We start from the raw sequence: 20,686 nt of genomic DNA, 5'->3' as shown, positions 1-20,686 counted from the left end.
CAAGTCAGCCTTTTCTCTTTGATGGCTGGTCACAAAATGAAATAAATGAAGATGAAACTTAAAGCCTAGCTAAAAATGATGTCGAAGTCCTCCAAATGCAGGCCACTGACCCATTTTCAACCCAGCCATTTTTTTCCAGTCAGACAAACATCATTTGTAGCTGATTCCAGCCAGTTGAAGTGACATGCAGCCTCGGCTTCATTTTAATGTAAGAAGACAGTCAGAGAAACTGAGTGTTTATTCTACTGATGATAATTCACACTAAGTGTGATCTACATCAATGCTTGTCATTGTTCATTAATCAAAAGTTGGAGACACACAGTCAGAACTACAGTAAGATTTGAGAAGTTTGAAAGCCACTGGAGCATCACTTTTTTTCACGTGTTTGTGGCTTAATTTCAAATCCCATTGAAAACAACACAGCTTGGTGGTTTTCATGTAGATTTTGCTCTTGTATAAGTCATTCGGCAGCTGAATTTGAATCAAAAACACTGAAACAGGTGCTGTAACTGGGAGTGGTAACTGATTGTGGAGACTGAATGGCAGATATTCCCAGCCCTCTGCTCCTCTTCACATGCATGAACATGATTTTGGTGGGAAGCATTTAAAGCAGTCTGGAAGGATCAAAACAGAAATTTTAAAATATTAAACTCAACCAGTGCAACTGTGGTTGATTGGAAACGGTTTTATAGCTGAAGCCTTGACATCTTCAAGTTCGAATAAAATGGTATTTTGAGGGCATCTTTCCTCCTTTATTTGATGCATTTCCTGTTGAAAGAGGATATTAGCGTGGGACATAACGGGGAGGCATCATTCATGGTGTGAGCCAATGAGATTTCCATGAGAGAGAGAGAGAGAGAGAGAGAGAGAGAGAGAGAGAGAGAAAAGCAGTTTTAGCAAAGAGGAACAATTTAGCTGCTGCCTATAGTGGACCTCATGTACAAAGCTATTCATACTGTTGGCATAATACAGTTACTTTCTATAAATTCAATAAGCTCAAAATTTTAGATATATGCAGTATCATGTATTGTTATTATGACAAGAAAATTCATCCCTTTCATACATGACACAGAGGACAGTTTTGCACCAAAATGTGTACTAATTTGAACATTCAGACACCATGTGTACTGAGGTGCTCTTATTGTTTCCAAAAATTCTGACGGATGTAGTACTTGAATGAACCATTTTGCTTCCCGTCTCTGGTTTTAGCCTCTTTGATAGGAGCCGCAAAAGAGTGAGATTGTTAAATAAAATATATGATGGCATTATTTTGTTGAATTTTATGTTTTATGCAGCATGTGTAGGTGATCTTCATCAACATGTGAAGTCGGAAAAAAGTCGGAAAAACATCACATGACCAACTGATATTTACTACGCGTTTATGTTTGGGTTGTAATCATATGTCCTCTGGGACCGATGACATTGTCAACCAAAAGATGCAAACAGTGAATTCCATTAAATTATTTAGGTCACTGTTGCTTTCTTATTGATCATAGGACCAGTTACCTTTAGAGTGATTTAGGCCGACATGTATTATGATCGAAAAAAAGCAGATATGGATATTATGGTAACACTTTACAATAAGAATACAACAATTAACGTTAGTTAATGCCGTAATAAACATTAAGTAACAGGTAATAAACATTAAGTAACAGTTAACCGTTAACCAATGTGTCTAAGAATCATGTACTAATGCTGTTCATGCTAATGTATTAATTTATATGTTATTTAAGGGTTATTGTAGATATTATTAACATTAGTAAATGCCATAATAATCATTAACTAACAGTTAATTAACCATTACAGCATTAACTAACATTAACTAACGTTAATTGTTGTACTCTTATTGTAAAGTGTTACCGATATTATTTACCATTGACCTGGTGCATTGCTCTCAAGTTGTTCACGTGTCGAGGCGATATATGTCACAGCTCACAAACTCAGTCATCACTGAACTTGCCAAAGTTTACCACAATTTGTTTGCAAATTTCCAGTGGCAAACGCAAAAAATTTCCGACTGTTCAAGCTGATGAGGTCCTCTCATGTGTGCCATTATTTATGCCCTACTGGTACTCAACTAACTATTAAAGATACAACGTTTTCCAGGAAATAAACTTAATTATGTAAAAATACAAGCAAATTGAAATGAATGATTTTCTTTAAATTCATGTAATTAATTCAAATATGAATGAGGAACTTAGAACATGTGGAGCTCGGTATGGGATCTACGGGGACGCTTTATATCTGTCCATATATATATATATATACACTATATTACCAAAAGTATTCGCTCACCTGCCTTTACTCATACTATGAACTGAAGTGCCATCCCATTCCTAACCCATAGAGTTCAATATGATGTCGGTCCACCTTTTGCAGCTATTACAGCTTCAACTCTTCTGGGAAGACTGTCCACAAGGTTGAGGAGAGTGTTTATAGGAATTTTTGACCATTCTTCCAAAAGCGCATTGGTGAGGTCACACACTGATGTTGGTCGAGAAGGCCTGGCTCTCAGTCTCCGCTCTAATTCATCCCAAAGGTGTTCTATCGGGTTCAGGTCAGGACTCTGTGCAGGCCAGTCAAGTTCATCCACACCAGACTCTGTCATCCATGTCTTTATGGACCTTGCTTTGTGCACTGGTGCACAGTCATGTTGGAAGAGGAAGGGGCCCGCTCCAAACTGTTCCCACAAGGTTGGGAGCATGGAATTGTCCAAAATGTTTTGGTATCCTGAAGCATTCAAAGTTCCTTTCACTGGAACTAAGGGGCCAAGCCCAGCTCCTGAAAAACAACCCCACACCATAATTCCTCCTCCACCAAATTTCACAGTCGGCACAATGCAGTCTGAAATGTACCGTTCTCCTGGCAACCTCCAAACCCAGACTCGTCCATCAGATTGCCAGATGGAAAAGCGTGATTCATCACTCCAGAGAACGCGTCTCCACTGCTCTAGAGGCCAGTGGCGGCGTGCTTTACACCATTGCATCCGACGCTTTGCATTGCACTTGGTGATGTGTGGCTTGGCTGCAGCTGCTCGGCCATGGAAACCCATTCCATGAAGCTCTCTGCGTACTATACTTGGGCTAATCTGAAGGTCACATGAAGTTTGTAGCTCTGTAGCAATTGACTGTGCAGAAAGTCGGCGACCTCTTTGCACTATGCGCTTCAGCATCCGCTGACCCCTCTCCATCACTTTACGTGGCCTACCACTTCGTGGCTGAGTTGCTGTTGTTCCCAAACGCTTCCATTTTGTTATAATAGAGCTGACAGTTGACTGTGGAATATTTAGGAGCGAGGAAATTTCACGACTGGATTTGTTGCACAGGTGGCATCCTATGACAGTTCCACGCTGGAATTCACTAATGATGGCCACTCGTTTTTCTTTAGTTAGCTGATTGGTTCTTGCCATAATATGAATTTTAACAGTTGTCCAATAGGGCTGTCGGCTGTGTAGTAACCTGACTTCTGCACAACACAACTGATGGTCCCAACCCCATTGATAAAGCAAGAAATTCCACTAATTAACCCTGATAAGGCACACCTGTGAAGTGAAAACCATTTCAGGTGACTACCTCTTGAAGCTCATCGAGAGAATGCCAAGAGTGTGCAAAGCAGTAATCAGAGCAAAGGGTGGCTATTTTGAAGAAACTAGAATATAAAACATGTTTTCAGTTATTTCACCTTTTTTTGTTAAGCACATAACTCCACGTGTTCATTCATAGTTTTGATTCCTTCTGTGAGAATCTACAATGTAAATAGTCATGAAAATAAAGAAAACGCATTGAATGAGAAGGTGTGTCCAAACCTTTGGCCTGTACTGTATATATATATATATATATATATATATATATATATGTGTGTGTGTGTGTGTGTGTGTGTGTGTGTGTGTGTGTGTGTGTGTGTGTGTGTGTGTGACAGGAAGCAAAATGGTTCATTCAAGTGCTACATCCGTCAGCATTTTTGGAAACAATAAGAGCACCTCATTGGTAGTACTTAATTGGGATGAACATATTTTTTCTTCCACCCATGCATTCCAACAGATAGATATGTGTGTATAGTTGGTCATATGTGTATCCATAATAGTGTGGTTTTTAGCTTCTGCACTGGTAACTCATGTCTTTTACTTCAGAGGGACAAAACATGCTGTCAATGTTGAGACTTCACCTCTAATGTCTTCATTTATCTCTTACTTTCATTTATCTCTTTCTCCGTCTGGGTTCAGGAGCTTATGGAGTGGTGCTTAAGTGCAGGCATAAGGTAAGCAAACATTTCCTCTTTCTATTGCCATTGTTTTAATTAATTTACTAGAACTGTGCTGATGGCTTGCAATATTGTGGTATGGATACACAGGTTTACATTCGTGGAGAGGAGAAATTGAGTCAAGGAGGAAACAAACAAGTAAATAGAAACTGAAGCAACGCGGGACAGAATTAAATAAATAAAATTAATTAGGATTTTAAATAGTTACCTCCCTAACATGCACACCAGTGTGTAGTTGATATGTTATAAAAAGCTCTGATGGCAAAGTGATTTGTTAACAACAGCCACTTGGAGACACAGTTGAAGTTCAGATTGTAACTACATAGATTCCTCACTGCCATTCATTTAAACTGACTGGCAACAGCAACACAAATAGTGCCTCAGTAATAGTAAAATATAGGTCCAGTGAATGATGGTTAATTGTCCCAATAACGTCGCAGAAATTGGTTGAATAACACAAAAGCAGAAGAGCAGATGCACATGGTGGTAGCTGAGTTAGAGTCTTTATCTGGAGGAAAGACACGTTTAAGAGGATATAAACTTAAACAAAACAAACGCATTTATAATAACTCAGTGAAATTACTCTTGAAATGATGATTAAAGATTCTATCAAATAAACTTCTAATATTACCGAAAATATTAGCATAATAGAAACAACTAAATAAGAGTAAAATGGCTTACCAAAAGTGTTCCGGTGAAGCTAAAAGAGAGAGTTAGCATTGTTCGGCGTTTAAATATGGAGGGAACAGGTGAACATTATCAGGTTAATCGTTGTAGCCATAAAAATGCTCCCACTTTGCCACAGCAACACGGAGGATTTTGTCAAGCATGGAGTCCTTCATGTAAGCCTCACCAGTAATAACACAGTCTTTAGGAATTTCTCTACATTTTATACACATTTATTCAGTTCATAGATACAGCGGGCTACTAGCGTCTGCTGTTAGCCTGTCGGTTGGAGTCGTTAGCTCTCAAATTGTCATGACAAGTTGTAGTGTCCGATGTCCATAATGGCGGGAACACGGTATAAAAACCAGTTAGCAAAAAGGAACCAGCGAGACATCCGTCAGAGAGGGAAAAGCAGTTTTAGCAAAGAGGATTCAGGGGTAAGTAAGAAGTGTAACTCGGCTCAAAATGAATAAATGTCCTCGGGAAGCTAGCTGTGACCATAGTGGACATCATGTACGAAGCTAATGTTAGCTGAGACCCTGTAGCCTTGAAAGGAGAGCCAAAAGAAACCATGGTTCTTCAGAGCAAAAGGGATACTATATATTTTTTAACATTTATATACATTTGTTCATTCGTTAAGTATACACAAAAGCTGCAGACAAATGTTTCTGTCAGCCATTATCCATGTTAACTAACTGGCTTGTCACAGAAAATAAAAGGATAGGCGGCTGGTTTCTTTGTTGCTTGTGTGTTAAATTTAGTTACTGAACTTCCCCCTAGGCCAGCGTGGTTTATTGATGTCATATGTGCTTGAATCTTGATATTGTTCAAGTGACTGGTGTCTAATGTGGCCTTTAAACTTTTAAGTGCGTGTGCTGCCGATGAGTCAACAAGTAGTGCCGGCCACAGACACGTGACAGCTCATTACGCTCAAGCCCCTGTCTTCCTAACCGTGTGTTTATCTCGCTGTAAAGGAGCTAAGTGACTACATGCACGAAATCTGTATTTTTTTTTTTTGTGAGCTTTTGTCATAACAAAAGAGGTTAGGTTTTTAAAGCATGCGTACCACATACACAAGGTGTGGTCATTGTTGCAGCGTCCCAGGTTCGATTGCAGCCCAGACTCTGCCCTGTCTAATAAAGCAGAAATGATGAAAAAGCAATATTTTAAAAATACTTATTTAATACCTAAATTATTTAATCTTAAATTGCATCTTATTTTGACTATATTCATGAATATTAGATGAATGAATATGAATTAGAATTGTTAAGACCAAAATTCTCAAATTTGTGTAAATATACATGTATACATGTAAATATACATGTATTTCTACATGTATTTATTTGTTTTTTTTTTTTGTTTGTTTGTTTTGTCTATTATTGTTATTATTTTGTTTTGTTTTGGTTTGGTTTGGTTTTGTGTTTTGTGTTTTTTTTTTCAACCTTCTGAACAAAACTGTCGCAGTAAAAAGTTGAGCTTCTAAATGCATTCATCTGGCAATCCAGTAGCTGTTTCAAAGCATTGATAGTAACTTACTGGAGAGAGACTGGAAGAGTGGATGACATGCAGCAAATGGCCTGAGGTCTGATTAGATATGAGATATGATTTATCCACATTTCATTTACGTCTGTCCACATCAGTGTGTCTTCTTTAGATGGATAGAAGTCCAGCTGCATTGCAGCATGTAAAATACAGACAACAGCGTGTTGACCCAACAAAAATTACCTGTCTGATGTTATGGCCAAATAATTTTTTGGTACATGGACTGGAGGCATCTCAGCCTTGGCTTGCTTGCTCTGTGAGGAAAGCTTAATGAATTAATGAATTTCCAACCACCTAACCTCTCCTAAAAAAACTCGCTTTTTTTTTTTTTTTTTAATCCAAGACTTATATTTCAAATATATGTGATACACTGTGTATTTTGCCCAAAACATTGGAGTACTCCTGTAGCCTTTAAACGCACTTTGACTCCAGGCCCAGGTAACAGTGATATCAGTCTCCACTGCAGCATCACCTGCAGCAGCTGACCTGACATCGCAAAAGCACAACGTGTTCAAAGCAGAGTGTCCCTGTTTTAGAGGCTGAGACCCAGAACTGGTAGACAGAGCAGTCACAGCAGTTTGTTTTGGAGTATCTGGGGCTTTCCATCCCCTCCACCATTTATATTTTTAAGATGAGATTGTCTCATGGAGGATTTTTCCTGCTTGGCTGTCTTAATGGCTGTCTGATGGCTGGTGAATTGACAAGGCCAGAATGAGTTGGCGAGTGTAGGTGTCGGAGTCTCATATTTCTCTCCTCATTTATTGGCTTCATTTTAGGCATGTTGCTCTGTGTTGTGTTGTGTGGAGTGGAGATGTCTTGCAAAACTGGAACCAGTGCATTTGGAAAGGTACAAAAACCTTACTTTCCATCTTCAAGTTAGATCTCCTCAAGAACTTTACGTGTACATATCCAACGTTTATTTGGTGAAAGGTCCTGAATTAACGCTCAGCATGTTTGGGTAGCACATTTTTAAATTCACCAACATTATTTTTGTCCTATAGGATGAATTTAGCTCCAACTTGATCCTGGCTTGATGAGAGAGGAATGGGGTTAAGGGCAGATTACTACAACTATTATTAGCACCTGTACTAGAGGCCTCATTCTCATTAATAGAGTGACAATGGTGACGTTAACGAAGGCTTTAATCTATCTGAGTGGGAACATCAAGTACCATAGAGGTGAGCCACCGACAGTCACGTTGTCCTTTGCAGAATTCGCTTTAGGCTTTGGCCCAACAGTGCACCGAACAAACAACTTGATCCATATTGTAGTGGACAAAAATGACAAATAGTAATGATTTGGCAGAATGGTTCAATTCATTCATAAGTAACTGACTTTTTTTTTTTTTAATGTAACCCATATTAATTTCTTAGTGTGGTGTGGTGCCTGCTTGTTTTTGTCGCAAGTTGCTCCTGTGCAGGTTACTAATGAACATTTTTTACAAAATTTCCACATTTCCGCTCCCTGTGTTTGAGCTGAGATGTGATAGTTGAGTGGCCAAACAAACAGTAGGATAGAACGGAAACAAACGTATATTTCATCTGTTTAAATTACTTTTAAGTGCAGGACGTTACTTTTAAAAGTAGCTTGTTTACGGTACAGTGTTAGAAAATTAACACATTGGGCTTTAGCGTTACTAAATACAGAATCGCTTTACAATGCCTTTTGTATGTTGATTATTCTTATCTATTAGTGGAAATACTTACAGATGTTAAAGCTGTCCCTATCTCTGTCATTAGTGTTTGCTGTCTGAGCCAAACTGCACCAACAAAAGAATGACAGGATAAATGATAATGTAAAGACTTGATTCTTTGAAAAAGTAACTAAGTGAATGATCAGTTGCATTAAAAAATGAATGCATGCAATGAATGCAACGCAAGTTAACAGCTACTAGAGAAAGTGATCAAGCAACATGTTTCTTTTTACCGCATTAGTCCCCAACACTGTTAATCACCAGCACTTTATTGTAACTTGATTGTCTTTGCCACTGCACCTGTTATTGTGAGAGAAATTAAAAAAAAGTAAAACTATTGGTGCAGAAAAACGAGCAAGAATTTTTTCATCTACTTTTTTCTCGTCAAAAAGCATTTGCTTCCAGTGTTTGCCAGTAGCAGAATTACCATTGCCTCCAAGCTCTACAAGCTCCACTGAAGCAAAATGTTTGCCACACAGCTGGCGCCTCTCTGGCTGCTGTGCAAACGTAAGCTCAAGGACAATTAGTATATCACAAGTAGTGATAATGATGATAATAATGACAATAATCATGGAGATCATGAGAAGCATCACAAACACAATCAGTGACACCATTCTATTCTGAGCCAGGAGAGATCAGCTCAGGTGTTTTTTTCACTGCACAACATTTGCATTGCAGCACCAGACCTTGCCTGTGTGCTTTGCTTGGCCCCAGCTTGAAGGTCACGCATAAAAAGGATGGATTGTAAAAGGGTTAGGAAAAAGGGCGCCTTGTGCTTTCCTTTGTCCAGGAAATCTTAGCTAGTTCCAGAAAAAGTTGCTCTATGTAGTGAGGCTGGACTCATAGGAGCAGATGTGGCTTCTAAGACCTTTGTCAACACACCATGAGTCAACTCACTAAAAAGGAGAGAATCTCGTGTTCAGTAACAATGCCAAAAATGTGGCAGCACTGAGCAAGACTATGGAAAAAAAAACATAGCAAAAATGAAGTTTTAACTGAATGAAATGGAAACTGTTTGAGGAACCTGTTTGAAGATTATAAGTGAGTTGATAACAGCTCTGTTTGTCCCATTAAGCCCAAAGTTGTGACAGGCAACTTTGTGTTTATCCTGTATTAGTATCACAAAATTGTTATCTTTCTTTAGTTTTGATGCTTCAGGTGAACTGTGGCATCTTTGCTGAGTGATGCATCAAACCTGTGGCACTATCTTGTAATGACACTGCCTGTCATCAGAATTAAAAATAGCATTTTCTGCCATTTCTGCTAAATTAGTAATGCGGGATTACATCCAGAATCATTGCTTTAGCTTAGAAAGTCATTTAGTCATAAGTAAAGAAAAGATTTGACTATGCAGAAAATGGTGAACTGAGCAGATTTTTTTGGGTGTCTCTGCCCTGGGGCTCAAACAAGAGGTCTGACTTAATCATCAGTGTAGTCAACACTATTATCAAATTACATTCTTAGCAATGATGTCTCCCTCTGTTTAAGAAATTATTTTCACCGATTTCCGGCACAGCAAGACGTTTACACAGAGAAGGCCTACACAGTATCTCCCCACTCCTCCCTGATGAACCGTCACTTGATGGTGTCCCAGCTGGTGGATCCACCAGTGTTGATTCTAAACCTCAGCTAATCTCACATACAATTCGCTTCACTCCACTAAACTAAGGCAAACTGAGCCAAACGGAGTGAGGCTGGACTCTGCAGTCTGTTAACACATAAACCCCTGAAAGGGCCATGTGGACAGGAGCAGATTATCAGACAGTGTTGATTAGCAGCTGAATTACTTGAGAATTTGTCAGCACTCATCATCAGAGAGCTCTTAAGTATGAAAACCAGTGGCCTTAAATTTAATTAACTATGGTGTCATTGCAGGACAGTATACCGTAGCAAAGTATTAGTGTATGGTAGTAGAAAAGTATGTTTTTTTATGATGGGTGGTAACAGAAATAATGAGAAAAGTAATATTATCCTGGTATATTTTAATTGTTTAATTAAATATCCCTTAATGTTTCATTTACATCAATTCATTACAGTCTAAAAATACAAAACATTTTAGCACCAGTTTCTTAACTATCATTTATTTATTAGCATGGTTTAAACTGGGATAACCTCTATTATGACTTGCACAGATGTAAGTGCACTCAGCATGGCTACAGCAGCAGGTGAAGGAACCTGTTTCTTTTTGTGCAGCTTTTCCCAGAAGTGACCAGAATTTGTTTTCCATTTCAGTGCAAGTTCCAGTCTGTGTGACGTGAATACTCCAAACCATTGAGAATAAAATACCAAACTGACACTCGGCATTCATGACTTCAGATTTGCTTGTTTTGAGCTACAGAAATCAAAATGTTGTGTAAAGAGTAGAGTTGTTGCTTTGTGTGCAGCATGCCTTATTTTAGACCTGTTGTATGTCCTTCTAATACACACTGATTTACAGACATTTTTGGGAAAAAAAATTCACACTGGGTGGGAGGGAAGAGCGAGCGAGAGCAGTGCACAAGCTACAGAATGAAGAGAGACCAAAAGAAACAGAAATATTTAATGGTGTTGCTATTCCGACATATTTTTCAGAGAACATTTTCATCCAGAAAGAGAATAATTCTTGAAATGTGAAGCAGTGTTTGGGCAAAATATGTTACTGTCAATGGCTTCTATAATGGAAACAAGATTTCTTTTCAAAGTTCATTTTTGTTCCCCACACTCAATTTTTAGTGAAATTTGAGGTGAATATGAAAACACATTTCAAGGTTGGCAATTATGTCAAATATTTTTTGTTCTTGTTAGCAAACAGACATGCCTGCATGTCACGGCGAAGTCTTTGTAGCACCTTTAACCCACCAAAAGGAAAATTAAACTAAACTGGGGTTTGAACAGATGGAACCAGTATGAATACAAGTTTGAGAGCTGCTGAATTTCCTCTCCAAATGTTGTCATCGTATGTGCTTGTGTGTGTGTGTGTCCTTGGGGCTCAACCTGTGTTTTCGCTTGTCCTGTTACATCTGTGCATTTTTCTCCTATTTTAGGCCCTTGATTTCTTCGCTAATGTCCCTGGAGCCCGATGTTCTCTCAGCCATATATTACATGAAAAATTAAAAAGGGCCTTAAATTATATAGAGTGAAGGAAAATCTAAATATGCAAGTGCTTGCATTCTGCAACTGTGAGCATCTCCATTAAGTTGACATGCTGAGTAGAACGCGATTCTGACATGAAGTTGCAACCCAGTGGAGACAGAACACAACTTTGAGCTAAATGAGGGTGAAGACGGCTCACAAAGCAGAGTGTGTCTGAATGTGGCTCCCACTTTGTTGTCACATTTCTCCACTCTCCCCATCCAGCCATGTATGTTTCAACCCGGATGGAGGAAAATGGAGTTTGCTGATGAATATTTCATCCCACTGTACTGTGGTCAGTGCAGGTCACATTTAACTTAATTTTATGTACTGTCTTTCGTATGGGGGAGAATCCTAAAACTAGTAAGGGTTAAGCCGAGAAGCTTCAATAACATAAGAAATGCCTATATTTTAATAAATATGTTCTAATATAACCTTTGGCTGAGCTTAGGTATTTAAAATATATTTTATGTGTCGATGTACACACAGACACATTGTGCCTGCTCTGTGTTGAGTTATTTTCCAGAATTTGTCCTGGGACAGAGGAATGCCTCATCACCTCATGTGTGCATGTTTGCACAGTTAGCCATGGCTATGTACACTTGTGCGGATCACTAAGCTATCTAAACACAGCGCTTTGTCGCTGCAAGGTCAGTGTACGGCATTGATTCCTTTGTGTCCAGGAGCTGAAAGTATACTGGTGTGTGCTGTAGCTACCAGGCTTTCTTTTCAAGTAGTCATAATGCGCGTAATGGGCAACGATAAGCAAATAGTCATGTGCCGAATTTTGTATTTCATTTCAAGGTTTACATGTAACGATTGCTGAGTCATACAAATACACTGAATGGAGTTTTGTTGATGCATGACAAGAGATGAGGCTTTCAGATGACTGCTCAATGAAAACAATCAATCATACTGTAGCTAGCCACAACAGTGGCTCTTTATAGTTGCCAGGCCTCTACAAAGTATTGATATTTTGTATGTTATTTGGAGGTTTGTAGTACTGTACATCCTGCAGGCTGATGGGCAGCTCAAGTCACCATCCAGTCTGAAAATTTCAAAATCAAAGCCCATCCTGGAAGCTTTGAACCTCACCACACAACTGTAGCTGATGCCCTTGTGCTTACAACCCACAGATCCCTTGACAAATTGACAAAATAGCCTTGCTTATCAGTGTCGCTCAGAACACTTTGAACATTCATTTCAATGGAAAGCAAAGGAAATCCTGACACAGAGAAAATTCTGGATGGGTCAGCAGCCATGAATTTTTGTTGCATGATGCTCAACCTTTCATACGTAAACTGTAGCATGCAGGTGCAGGCCTCGCGACTTAGCACAGGCAGTTTATGCTCCATCTATAACATGTTTGTGCTCGGCAAATGTGGGTCAGCAATTATTTCCTTTCTATCTGTCTCAGAATCAGAATCAGTGGAACAGTGGATACAGTGAATTTAAGATAACTGACTTGTTTAAAATTAGTAAATTAAAATTACATAAACATCTAAACAGTAATCAGCATTATCATTAACATTATACTACTTCTTTTACCATTATAAGAATATGAAATTGGCTTAAAATTAGGAGTGGATAATTTCATTTTTTAAAAGAACAAGAAAAAATTGATATTAATACTTGTCAAACAAATATTTTAACCATTTAACTAATTCACCAAGCAGTTATGTTTGTCCTGTATATACCAGTGGAATCATTTGTTTTTTCTCACAACCAAAATTTGAACATTTCTAGGTTAGCGTAAAAGCGGTATTTATATGCACCACCTGCTTAATGGAATATTTTAATATCCCTGGTATTGCCGAAATGTTGGTGTACATGTTCAGTCATGACTCACTGAGCAGTGGATTTAACTGGCATATAGACACGATGACACATATAGACAAAAAGCACAGACTCACCCACGTAACCTGAGACCCCTAACAATATGATCAGGTCTGAATTTTGTCACACTTCATGGAAGTGGTTGGTGTGATTTACCCTGACTTCACATGCAGACATGTCAGAAAACAAATGTGTTTTGAACTTTCTCATGAATGCCGCTCCAAGTCACGAGGGAAAGCTGGAGAATTTTTTGTACCAGACTACCAAATTATGATACTATGAGGACCTTTGAGGACTTTTGACCTTCTCACCATGGTGGGAAATCAAGTCTTCAATCAAGACACTCAGAATGTGAAGTAAACAACTTTATACCAGCACCTTTATTACATGTTTATAGTAGGCACTAGTCAAAATTCAATTACAGATATCTTCAATGACCAAATGTAATTATGACTAGTCAGAGTTGCCGGGCATGATGTTACAGCAAGCCCTTTTAACTTCTAATAGCTAACTTTTATTATCTGGAGTTAACATTACAGATATCAAGAACATCATTTGGACTAGTCGTGATTACATTGTGACTAGTCAGAATTTCCTTCAAGATATCTATAATGTCATTCTGACCAGTCAAAATGGCAGTGGGAGCGATGCATAATTCATTTCTTCCTGCTCAAAAACAATATTTCAGATATCCTCAATGTCATTCTTCCTAGGACAAATGACATCACATTTGCCATTCATGTGTACAGGCTTTCACAATACAGATATATAACTTGTTGGTATCCGCAATATGAATTATGGATGTCAACAACTGAATTAAGACTGGTAATAATTCCACTTTAAGATAGCTACAATACTATTCTGACTAAAAAAAAATTAATTTGAGATTTGTAAAATGGACAGTGTAGATATCTTGAATTTATTGGAATGAAAGATATCCTGTACTGGAATTAAGACTAGTCAGAATTAAACTGTAGAATTGTACTAGTCATAATTCAGTTCAGTAGTTCAGCACAAAGTTGCCCTCTGCTGACCTTTTGCCTGACCCCAAGCCTAACCATGGCAATGAGAATTGAGAGGTGTTGTGGACTAATTACAGCCAATGTCCATACCAAATATTGAAAGAATTCATCAATAAATGTAGCCTCAGGGGCATTCATGTGAAAATCTTCATCCAGGGGATACAATTAGAGTTTTGACAAGTCAAAATAATTACAGATATTTTAACAGCAGGGGAGAGTCTCTCTCCTAGCTAGCTGGCTGCCTGTCGTAGGTTAACTGGCAACCTGGAAATGTAAATATGGCAGCACTGCCCACCCTCAAACAAATGTTCATTATGATTTCTTTGCTTGTACTGCTAACACTGGTGCAGAGACCACTCTACAAGCCTTGGACTAGGCGGGATCATTCTCTTTGAGAAGGTCCTCCACTGAAAAATAATAACCCCTGTGGCGGTTATTATTTTTGAATAGAAGACTGCCTCATCTTACTTGTTAGCCAAAATCACATAATCATTTTCAAGACGTCCATGTTTGTGTTGCATTTGTCTGCCTGTTTTTCTCAGAAAAGAACATGAGACCGGAGGAGCTGACGTGGAAGTCCTGCATTTTGAAGTCTCCCACTAGCATGTGAAAAGACAAATCGCCTTCTCGCACACCCATAACCAGTGACAACAAAAGACCGTGACTGTGAACAACTATGACTACACCTGACTATGCATTAAGATGAAAAGCAATAATCATAAGATAGTTTAAAGCCTGTTGTTGCTGAAATATTTATCACGTATCCCTTGCAGATTTCCATTTTCCAGTGCATTTTAAAAAGGAAAAAGCAGCTTGGCTGCATCTCACTTCACAGCAATCAGAGCTTCCTCATTCTTCATTTACGATTTGGCGAGAAAGAGAGGGCAATCCCGCATGGGTGTGAATTGGAGACAAACCTTTTTTTTTTTTTTTTTTTTTGCACCCATGAGACCATCCTCTAAATCATTAAATCTCAGAAAACCAGGTGACAAACTGGCCTCTCTACCTATAACTAAATAAGAAAATGTTTTGATAAGCCAAAGGCTTCAAACACCCTGTGATCACATGAAAAAAGGTGCTCGGTGCTCTTTTGAGGAAACAGACCCAACCTGTCACACGACTTGGTGAGCTGTGAATTTCACTGGTATGTAGCCATTCTTTATTAGGATCCCCATTAGCTGACACCATAGCAACTGCTAGTCTTTCTGGGGTCCACACAACCTACACCTACAGACATGATGTCCTAAAAACACACAAGCAAGCACACACACACACACACACACACACACACACATACACACACACACTCACTCACACACACACACACACACACACACACACACACACACACACACAGCATGAGACCTTGCAGAATAGAATGAGTCATGGATTTTGTTCACACCTCAGGGAATTGGGTGGTGTGAGATAGTCTTCTCACAAACATCTCACAGGTCTCTCAGGAATATGTGAGACCATACAGGTGCATGGCCCAGGCCTATATTCAGCCAACAAAGGAGTCCAAGTGTGGATTTTGCTCCAGCAGGAAAATAAGCAACAACCACAAGCTACAACTCCACTTTAGATGTCACTGTATGAAGTATTGTGCCTAGAGTAGCATCAGAAACAAACGTCTAAATGAAGTGTCAAGGTTTGTTTGAACAGGATTGGTCAAAAATCCTCTACAGCCTCTCGTTTCCTGTAATATCCTCACTTCCTCCAAAATGCACTACACACCATCCAAAAATTTGGCAAGCATTGTATTGAATCTCCAGTTTAAACACCTTAACGATCCATTTTGTCCCTAAATGTCCCTACCTTTTCCTGAGTGGTACATATTCAAAAGGAGAATAAGAATCTTTAACCCTCCTATAATGTTTGGGGCCATTCAATGTTTAAAGTCTCTAAATAAATGATTAACATATATATATATATATTTTTTTTGCTTCATATTTAATGACTTTTTCTAATGTTATGGGTATTACCGGGTAAACATGAAATTCACATGATGATATGTTTTCAATGTCCTGTACACACTTTGTACACATTGGTTATAAATAACAAGAAATAATATAAAGCCATTAAAACACCAAAAATATATATTGCTTTACAATTTTAGGTCAATCAGTGAGATTTTATGGTGATTTGCATATTTTTCCATAGTCGCGTAATAGGAATACTGGTTGTGTAAGTGGGGGTGGAGGGAGTTTTGTTTTATTTAAGGGCTGTTCAGGCAGTCAACAAAGAAACATATAGTACCTGACACATAAACTTTGGTAACAATTTTAATTATAATAATTTTGTGGAGGTTTAAAATGCTGGGGTCAAATTGACCCCAAACATAAAAGATGTAAATTTGAACGTAACAGGAGGGCTAAAGTAAGATAAGAGGATGCAGCAAAAAGGATAGTGCCATTGTTTTGAATGTTTCTTGACAAAATGCAAGAATATGCTAAGAAACAAGTGTAATGTCACTTTACCAACATCCATATTTAAAAAAGGAGCAGAATAAAAGGACTTTTTTTTTTTTTTTTTTTATCCTGTAGTCTCCTCTGTACACCCTCCCCTACCTGGCCATCATGAAATGTTCGCACTTTTTTCATCCAGCTGGTGTTCAGTTTCAGGAGTGTGAATCTGTCTATAATTATGTAACCTGATAGTGTGTGACAGCTCCAGTAGGCTCCAAAAATGTTCGTTTCTCATCTCTCACACCTCACGGGAAAACTCTTTATGTCTGTGCAAAAGCAAGTTAGTTGCATAATATTACATGATAAAATGCTTAGAATAATAATATAAAATAACGGCGCTGATGTGAGCATTGTCCTCTTGTTGTTATCCACAACAGATATCTTTTTTTCTGATGATTTTTTAGGCATTTCTGCTTTATGTAGTGGACCAGAGAGACAGGGTGGATGACATGTAGCAAAGCTCTCAGGCCAGAATCGAACCTGTGCCTCTGCAGCTAAGATGTCAGAGGTGAATGTCACAGTGTGTGCTGAACCTGGTGAGCCACCACGGCCCCACGGCACATCTCTTATCACAAGCACAATGCATTCATAACCTTCACAAGCTTAGTTCTAATTGTGCATGGTGTTGTATTCATCAGATACTTTTCTTCTCAGTCTTAATTTGCTTCTGACATTGTTTTACACATATCAGATCAGACAGCAGACTGAGCTTGTGCTATATTGCAAACTGAACGCATAAAGGACTTCAAAATAAAATATCACAACATCTGTGACTGGATACCTTTATATGAGTATTGTGACTATATTTTACGTGTTTGGTGCTTTTATAAGGTCTTTACAAAGAAAGTACATTTACATATATGTATTTAAAAAAAAAAAAAAAAACAACGATTAGTAGTATGGATATGATGACCAAGCAGGTTGAGATAAATAACAGAACAGCCATAGCAGTCTAATAAGTTCAGTAAATTGCATCCGTTCAGTGTAATGCAGCCTTTAAAACCAAGAAACAGCAGCACTTACATGATATTATGATCTTCAAAATGCCAGGTGATATCTAGTCTCATATCATGAGATTCATAATATCTCCATAATATTGCCCAGCCCTCTACAGGACTTTAAAGGTGAAGTGCATAAGTATAGCCACTGGCCGTGAATGGCTCTACTCTTGGCACATTCAATAAACTTATGTTACCCCCAATTATTCACTCGGTGAACTGCGACTATTAGGAGAGATGTCCTTGAATATTCCACCGTCTCTTCTCTTGTTCGTTTGTGTCCTCCCATCTGTTCTCTACCCTGCACCCAAAGTCAAAGAAAAACTTGAAGGTGGAAGGGGAAATCTATGCAATCACTCTTGGGCTTTAATATAATGCAAAGTAAAGCAAGATCTTTCTGAAGTCCAAGCACTCCTGCAGCATTAACATACATGCAGTTAGCAGCAAAATAGCATTCATTCGATTCAAAACGCCATCGCAATAAGTGACTAGTCTGCGATTGGTCACTCTGCCTCTAAAGCGAAGCATGTTACATCATTAAAGTTTAAGTCTCTTATCAAATAATGATTTCATGCTTGGAAGTGCTTTCTACAGTCTGCTGCTGAAACAATGTTAATAATTCAACAGCACACAACTCAAGGGTAAATGATGATTACTATAGGCACAGTAATCTTACGGTCAAGTTTTCCATGCAAAGCAGTTTTTTAAGCATAGGGCCCTTATTATTCAGTTTCCATGACTGTTTTTGAAGTTGCTATTTTTCAGAATAATAATCTTTCAAAATGCGTATAGTGTAATTTAAAGGGTATTTACTTGGCGAATTTGAAGACTAAGGTAGAATAGTAACAATGCTGGGAAATAGCAACTCCTTTGAATCAAATGACAAGTCACAGGATGATTGAAAGCTCGAAAAGTTAAATTGCACTACATCAAGCAGTCTAAGCTGCTGTAGAGGCACAGGACGAGACCTGCCTGAAACATAAAGGACTCCGAGTCAAGACAATTTGGTGACCGTCTTAAGTTAACAGAGCTCTGGCTAAGGTCAGGCTTTTCATTTTAAAGTTGCACTCAACATATTTGGAACATCTTGACCTGTGTACTAAACCCCTTTTTGTTGCGTCCTAGACAAGCACTCTGTCCGTCATTGTTTTTTCTGTGTGTAATCAGCCCCAGGCCAAAGCACGGTAGCGAAACATTTTCATATTGCATGGCACAATTAAACTATGATCAGTAAACACTGCTACAGTAGTGTTTTGAATTCCTCATTGTTGCTTATCAGTCTCCTTCTGATTTTGCTGGGCTGTGAATGTGGGTTTTAGTGGATCTACAGGGATGTCATGCAAACTGAAATTACAGAGTCTGATTTCTCAGGGTGTCGATGATGAATTCTACTGTCACTAATAATGGCATTTCATTTTCTTGCTGCTGATTGACGTCGCAGAGAATCAACATGTGACATGCGTGTTACTTATGTAACAGTAACTATTTGTTTCAGTTCCACATGTAGAGCCAGAGACTCAGACCATGGCAATAAAAGCTTTTTAGCTTTGCTGGAAGAGAGCAGTTATTTTTACTGTTCTCGGCTGAAAGCAGGGCAGAAGAGAAAAGGGTGGCAGAGAGAGAGAGAGAGAGAGAGAGAAGCAGTATGTGAGTGTGAGTGTGTGTGCATGTGGTGGAGAGGGGGAGACAGGGAGAGAGAGAGAGATGTATTGAGTAGAGACTGTGTTGATGCTAAATGGGTCACCCTGCTTGGAGTCCAAAGGAGAACTGTATGGATGAGAAAACCATAGGGAGACTAGGCTGCCTCCTCTGAGTGCTGGGTTTAAACCCGACAAGGTGACTCAGTGGAGACTCCAGCTGTGCAAGGAAGCAATCGAATGCCTTCAAACTTTTTTTTTTTTTTTCCATTACCGCACCGACAACTAACTTTGTACGCCTGTATGAATTGTATATACATTGCATTACATGTTTGATGGTAAATTTAATTAGTCTTGCAACCGTGTGCCAGCATTTGTGCAGTGTTCTGCCACTTTATGTAATGTACTAAGAAGTGTTGTATTAGCGTATGTGGGTGTGTGTATGGGGGCTTATGTGTTATCTAGAATTTGTGCATTGGGAGTGACAACAGCAACGACCTACACGCTAGCCAGTGTTTCCTCTTGCCTGCATCTCTCATCTCTTTGCTTCACTGAATGAGCTCGCTGTTTGCTAATGACTCCACACAGGCAAACTTCAGAGGTTTTCTTTCAGGTGCTGGAAAATGATGAATTAGCATCACTTCAAAGTTGTAGTCCGGGGAGGTCTGTGTTGTTTATTTGAATCGTTCTTTGCGGACAAATGGTCATTGGTGTGTTGTTTATGCCCTGCACTTCACTTTAATCAGTGTCATGCATGCTGTGACTTCTGTGGACCTCCTGGTGTTGCCTTGGATTTTCTGTTGAGTTTGAGTTTCTGTAGGTGGTGCTCTTTTCTTTGTCTGTTCGCCCTCGCTGACTGTTGTTGCTCGTGCCCAGAACTACCCAGTTCTTCTTCTGCTTATTCCAAACAAAATTCTGCTGCTGGAAATGCAAAACACAGATGATTTTTTCCCTGAAACAGACTCTGTTTGAAGGAACAAATATCAATATAATAGTTTTCAATAATTGGGTATAGGTTGACACTGTATTGTTGTATATCAGTCAGGAGTAGCAAAACAGATTTTTTTTTTAAGTAAACCATGATTTTTTGATTAATCTTTTTTATGCTGCAGTTGACATAAACAGTAATGTCATAACTTCACAATATATGCAGTTTTCCATCCAAATTACCCAGGTTAAGTAGTCCCAAGGCAGGAGACAGCATTTCCACTATGGTCTAAAGACCCACAAACATGAGACATTAGGCCATCGGTTTTTACAGCCGTGGCTATTTAAACTATTTTAACACCCACTTGGTGAAAGATTACTGATACTTTTTACAGTTTTTTTCTATTGCAAGCAGCTCTGCTTTCCCCTGCCTGCAGGCGCAAATACAGAGGAGGAAAATGAAACTAAGAGCGTGGTTCCCCACAGTTAATCATCTGTTGAGTGTTTGATGGTTATTATTGTGTTGTGC

General features: G+C 38.8%; 1 protein-coding gene across 3 annotated transcripts in view; it reads left to right on the top strand.

Moving 5' to 3' along the window:
* cdkl5 (cyclin dependent kinase like 5) overlaps positions 1–20,686 on the top strand; it is a 50,463-nt gene that overhangs the window by 3,453 nt on the left and 26,324 nt on the right. For all 3 annotated transcript variants that reach the window (XM_030048609.1, XM_030048608.1, XM_030048610.1), the window contains exon 3: positions 4,223–4,257. In XM_030048609.1, coding sequence (XP_029904469.1) covers positions 4,223–4,257 — 35 coding nt within the window. The remainder of the gene's footprint in view (positions 1–4,222; positions 4,258–20,686) is intronic.

The sequence above is a fragment of the Myripristis murdjan genome, chromosome 3, assembly GCF_902150065.1.
Source record: "Myripristis murdjan chromosome 3, fMyrMur1.1, whole genome shotgun sequence".
NCBI classification, from domain to species: domain Eukaryota; kingdom Metazoa; phylum Chordata; class Actinopteri; order Holocentriformes; family Holocentridae; genus Myripristis; species Myripristis murdjan.
The sequence above is the reverse complement of the archived record's forward strand: the minus strand, read 5'-3'. Positions and strand labels throughout refer to the sequence as shown.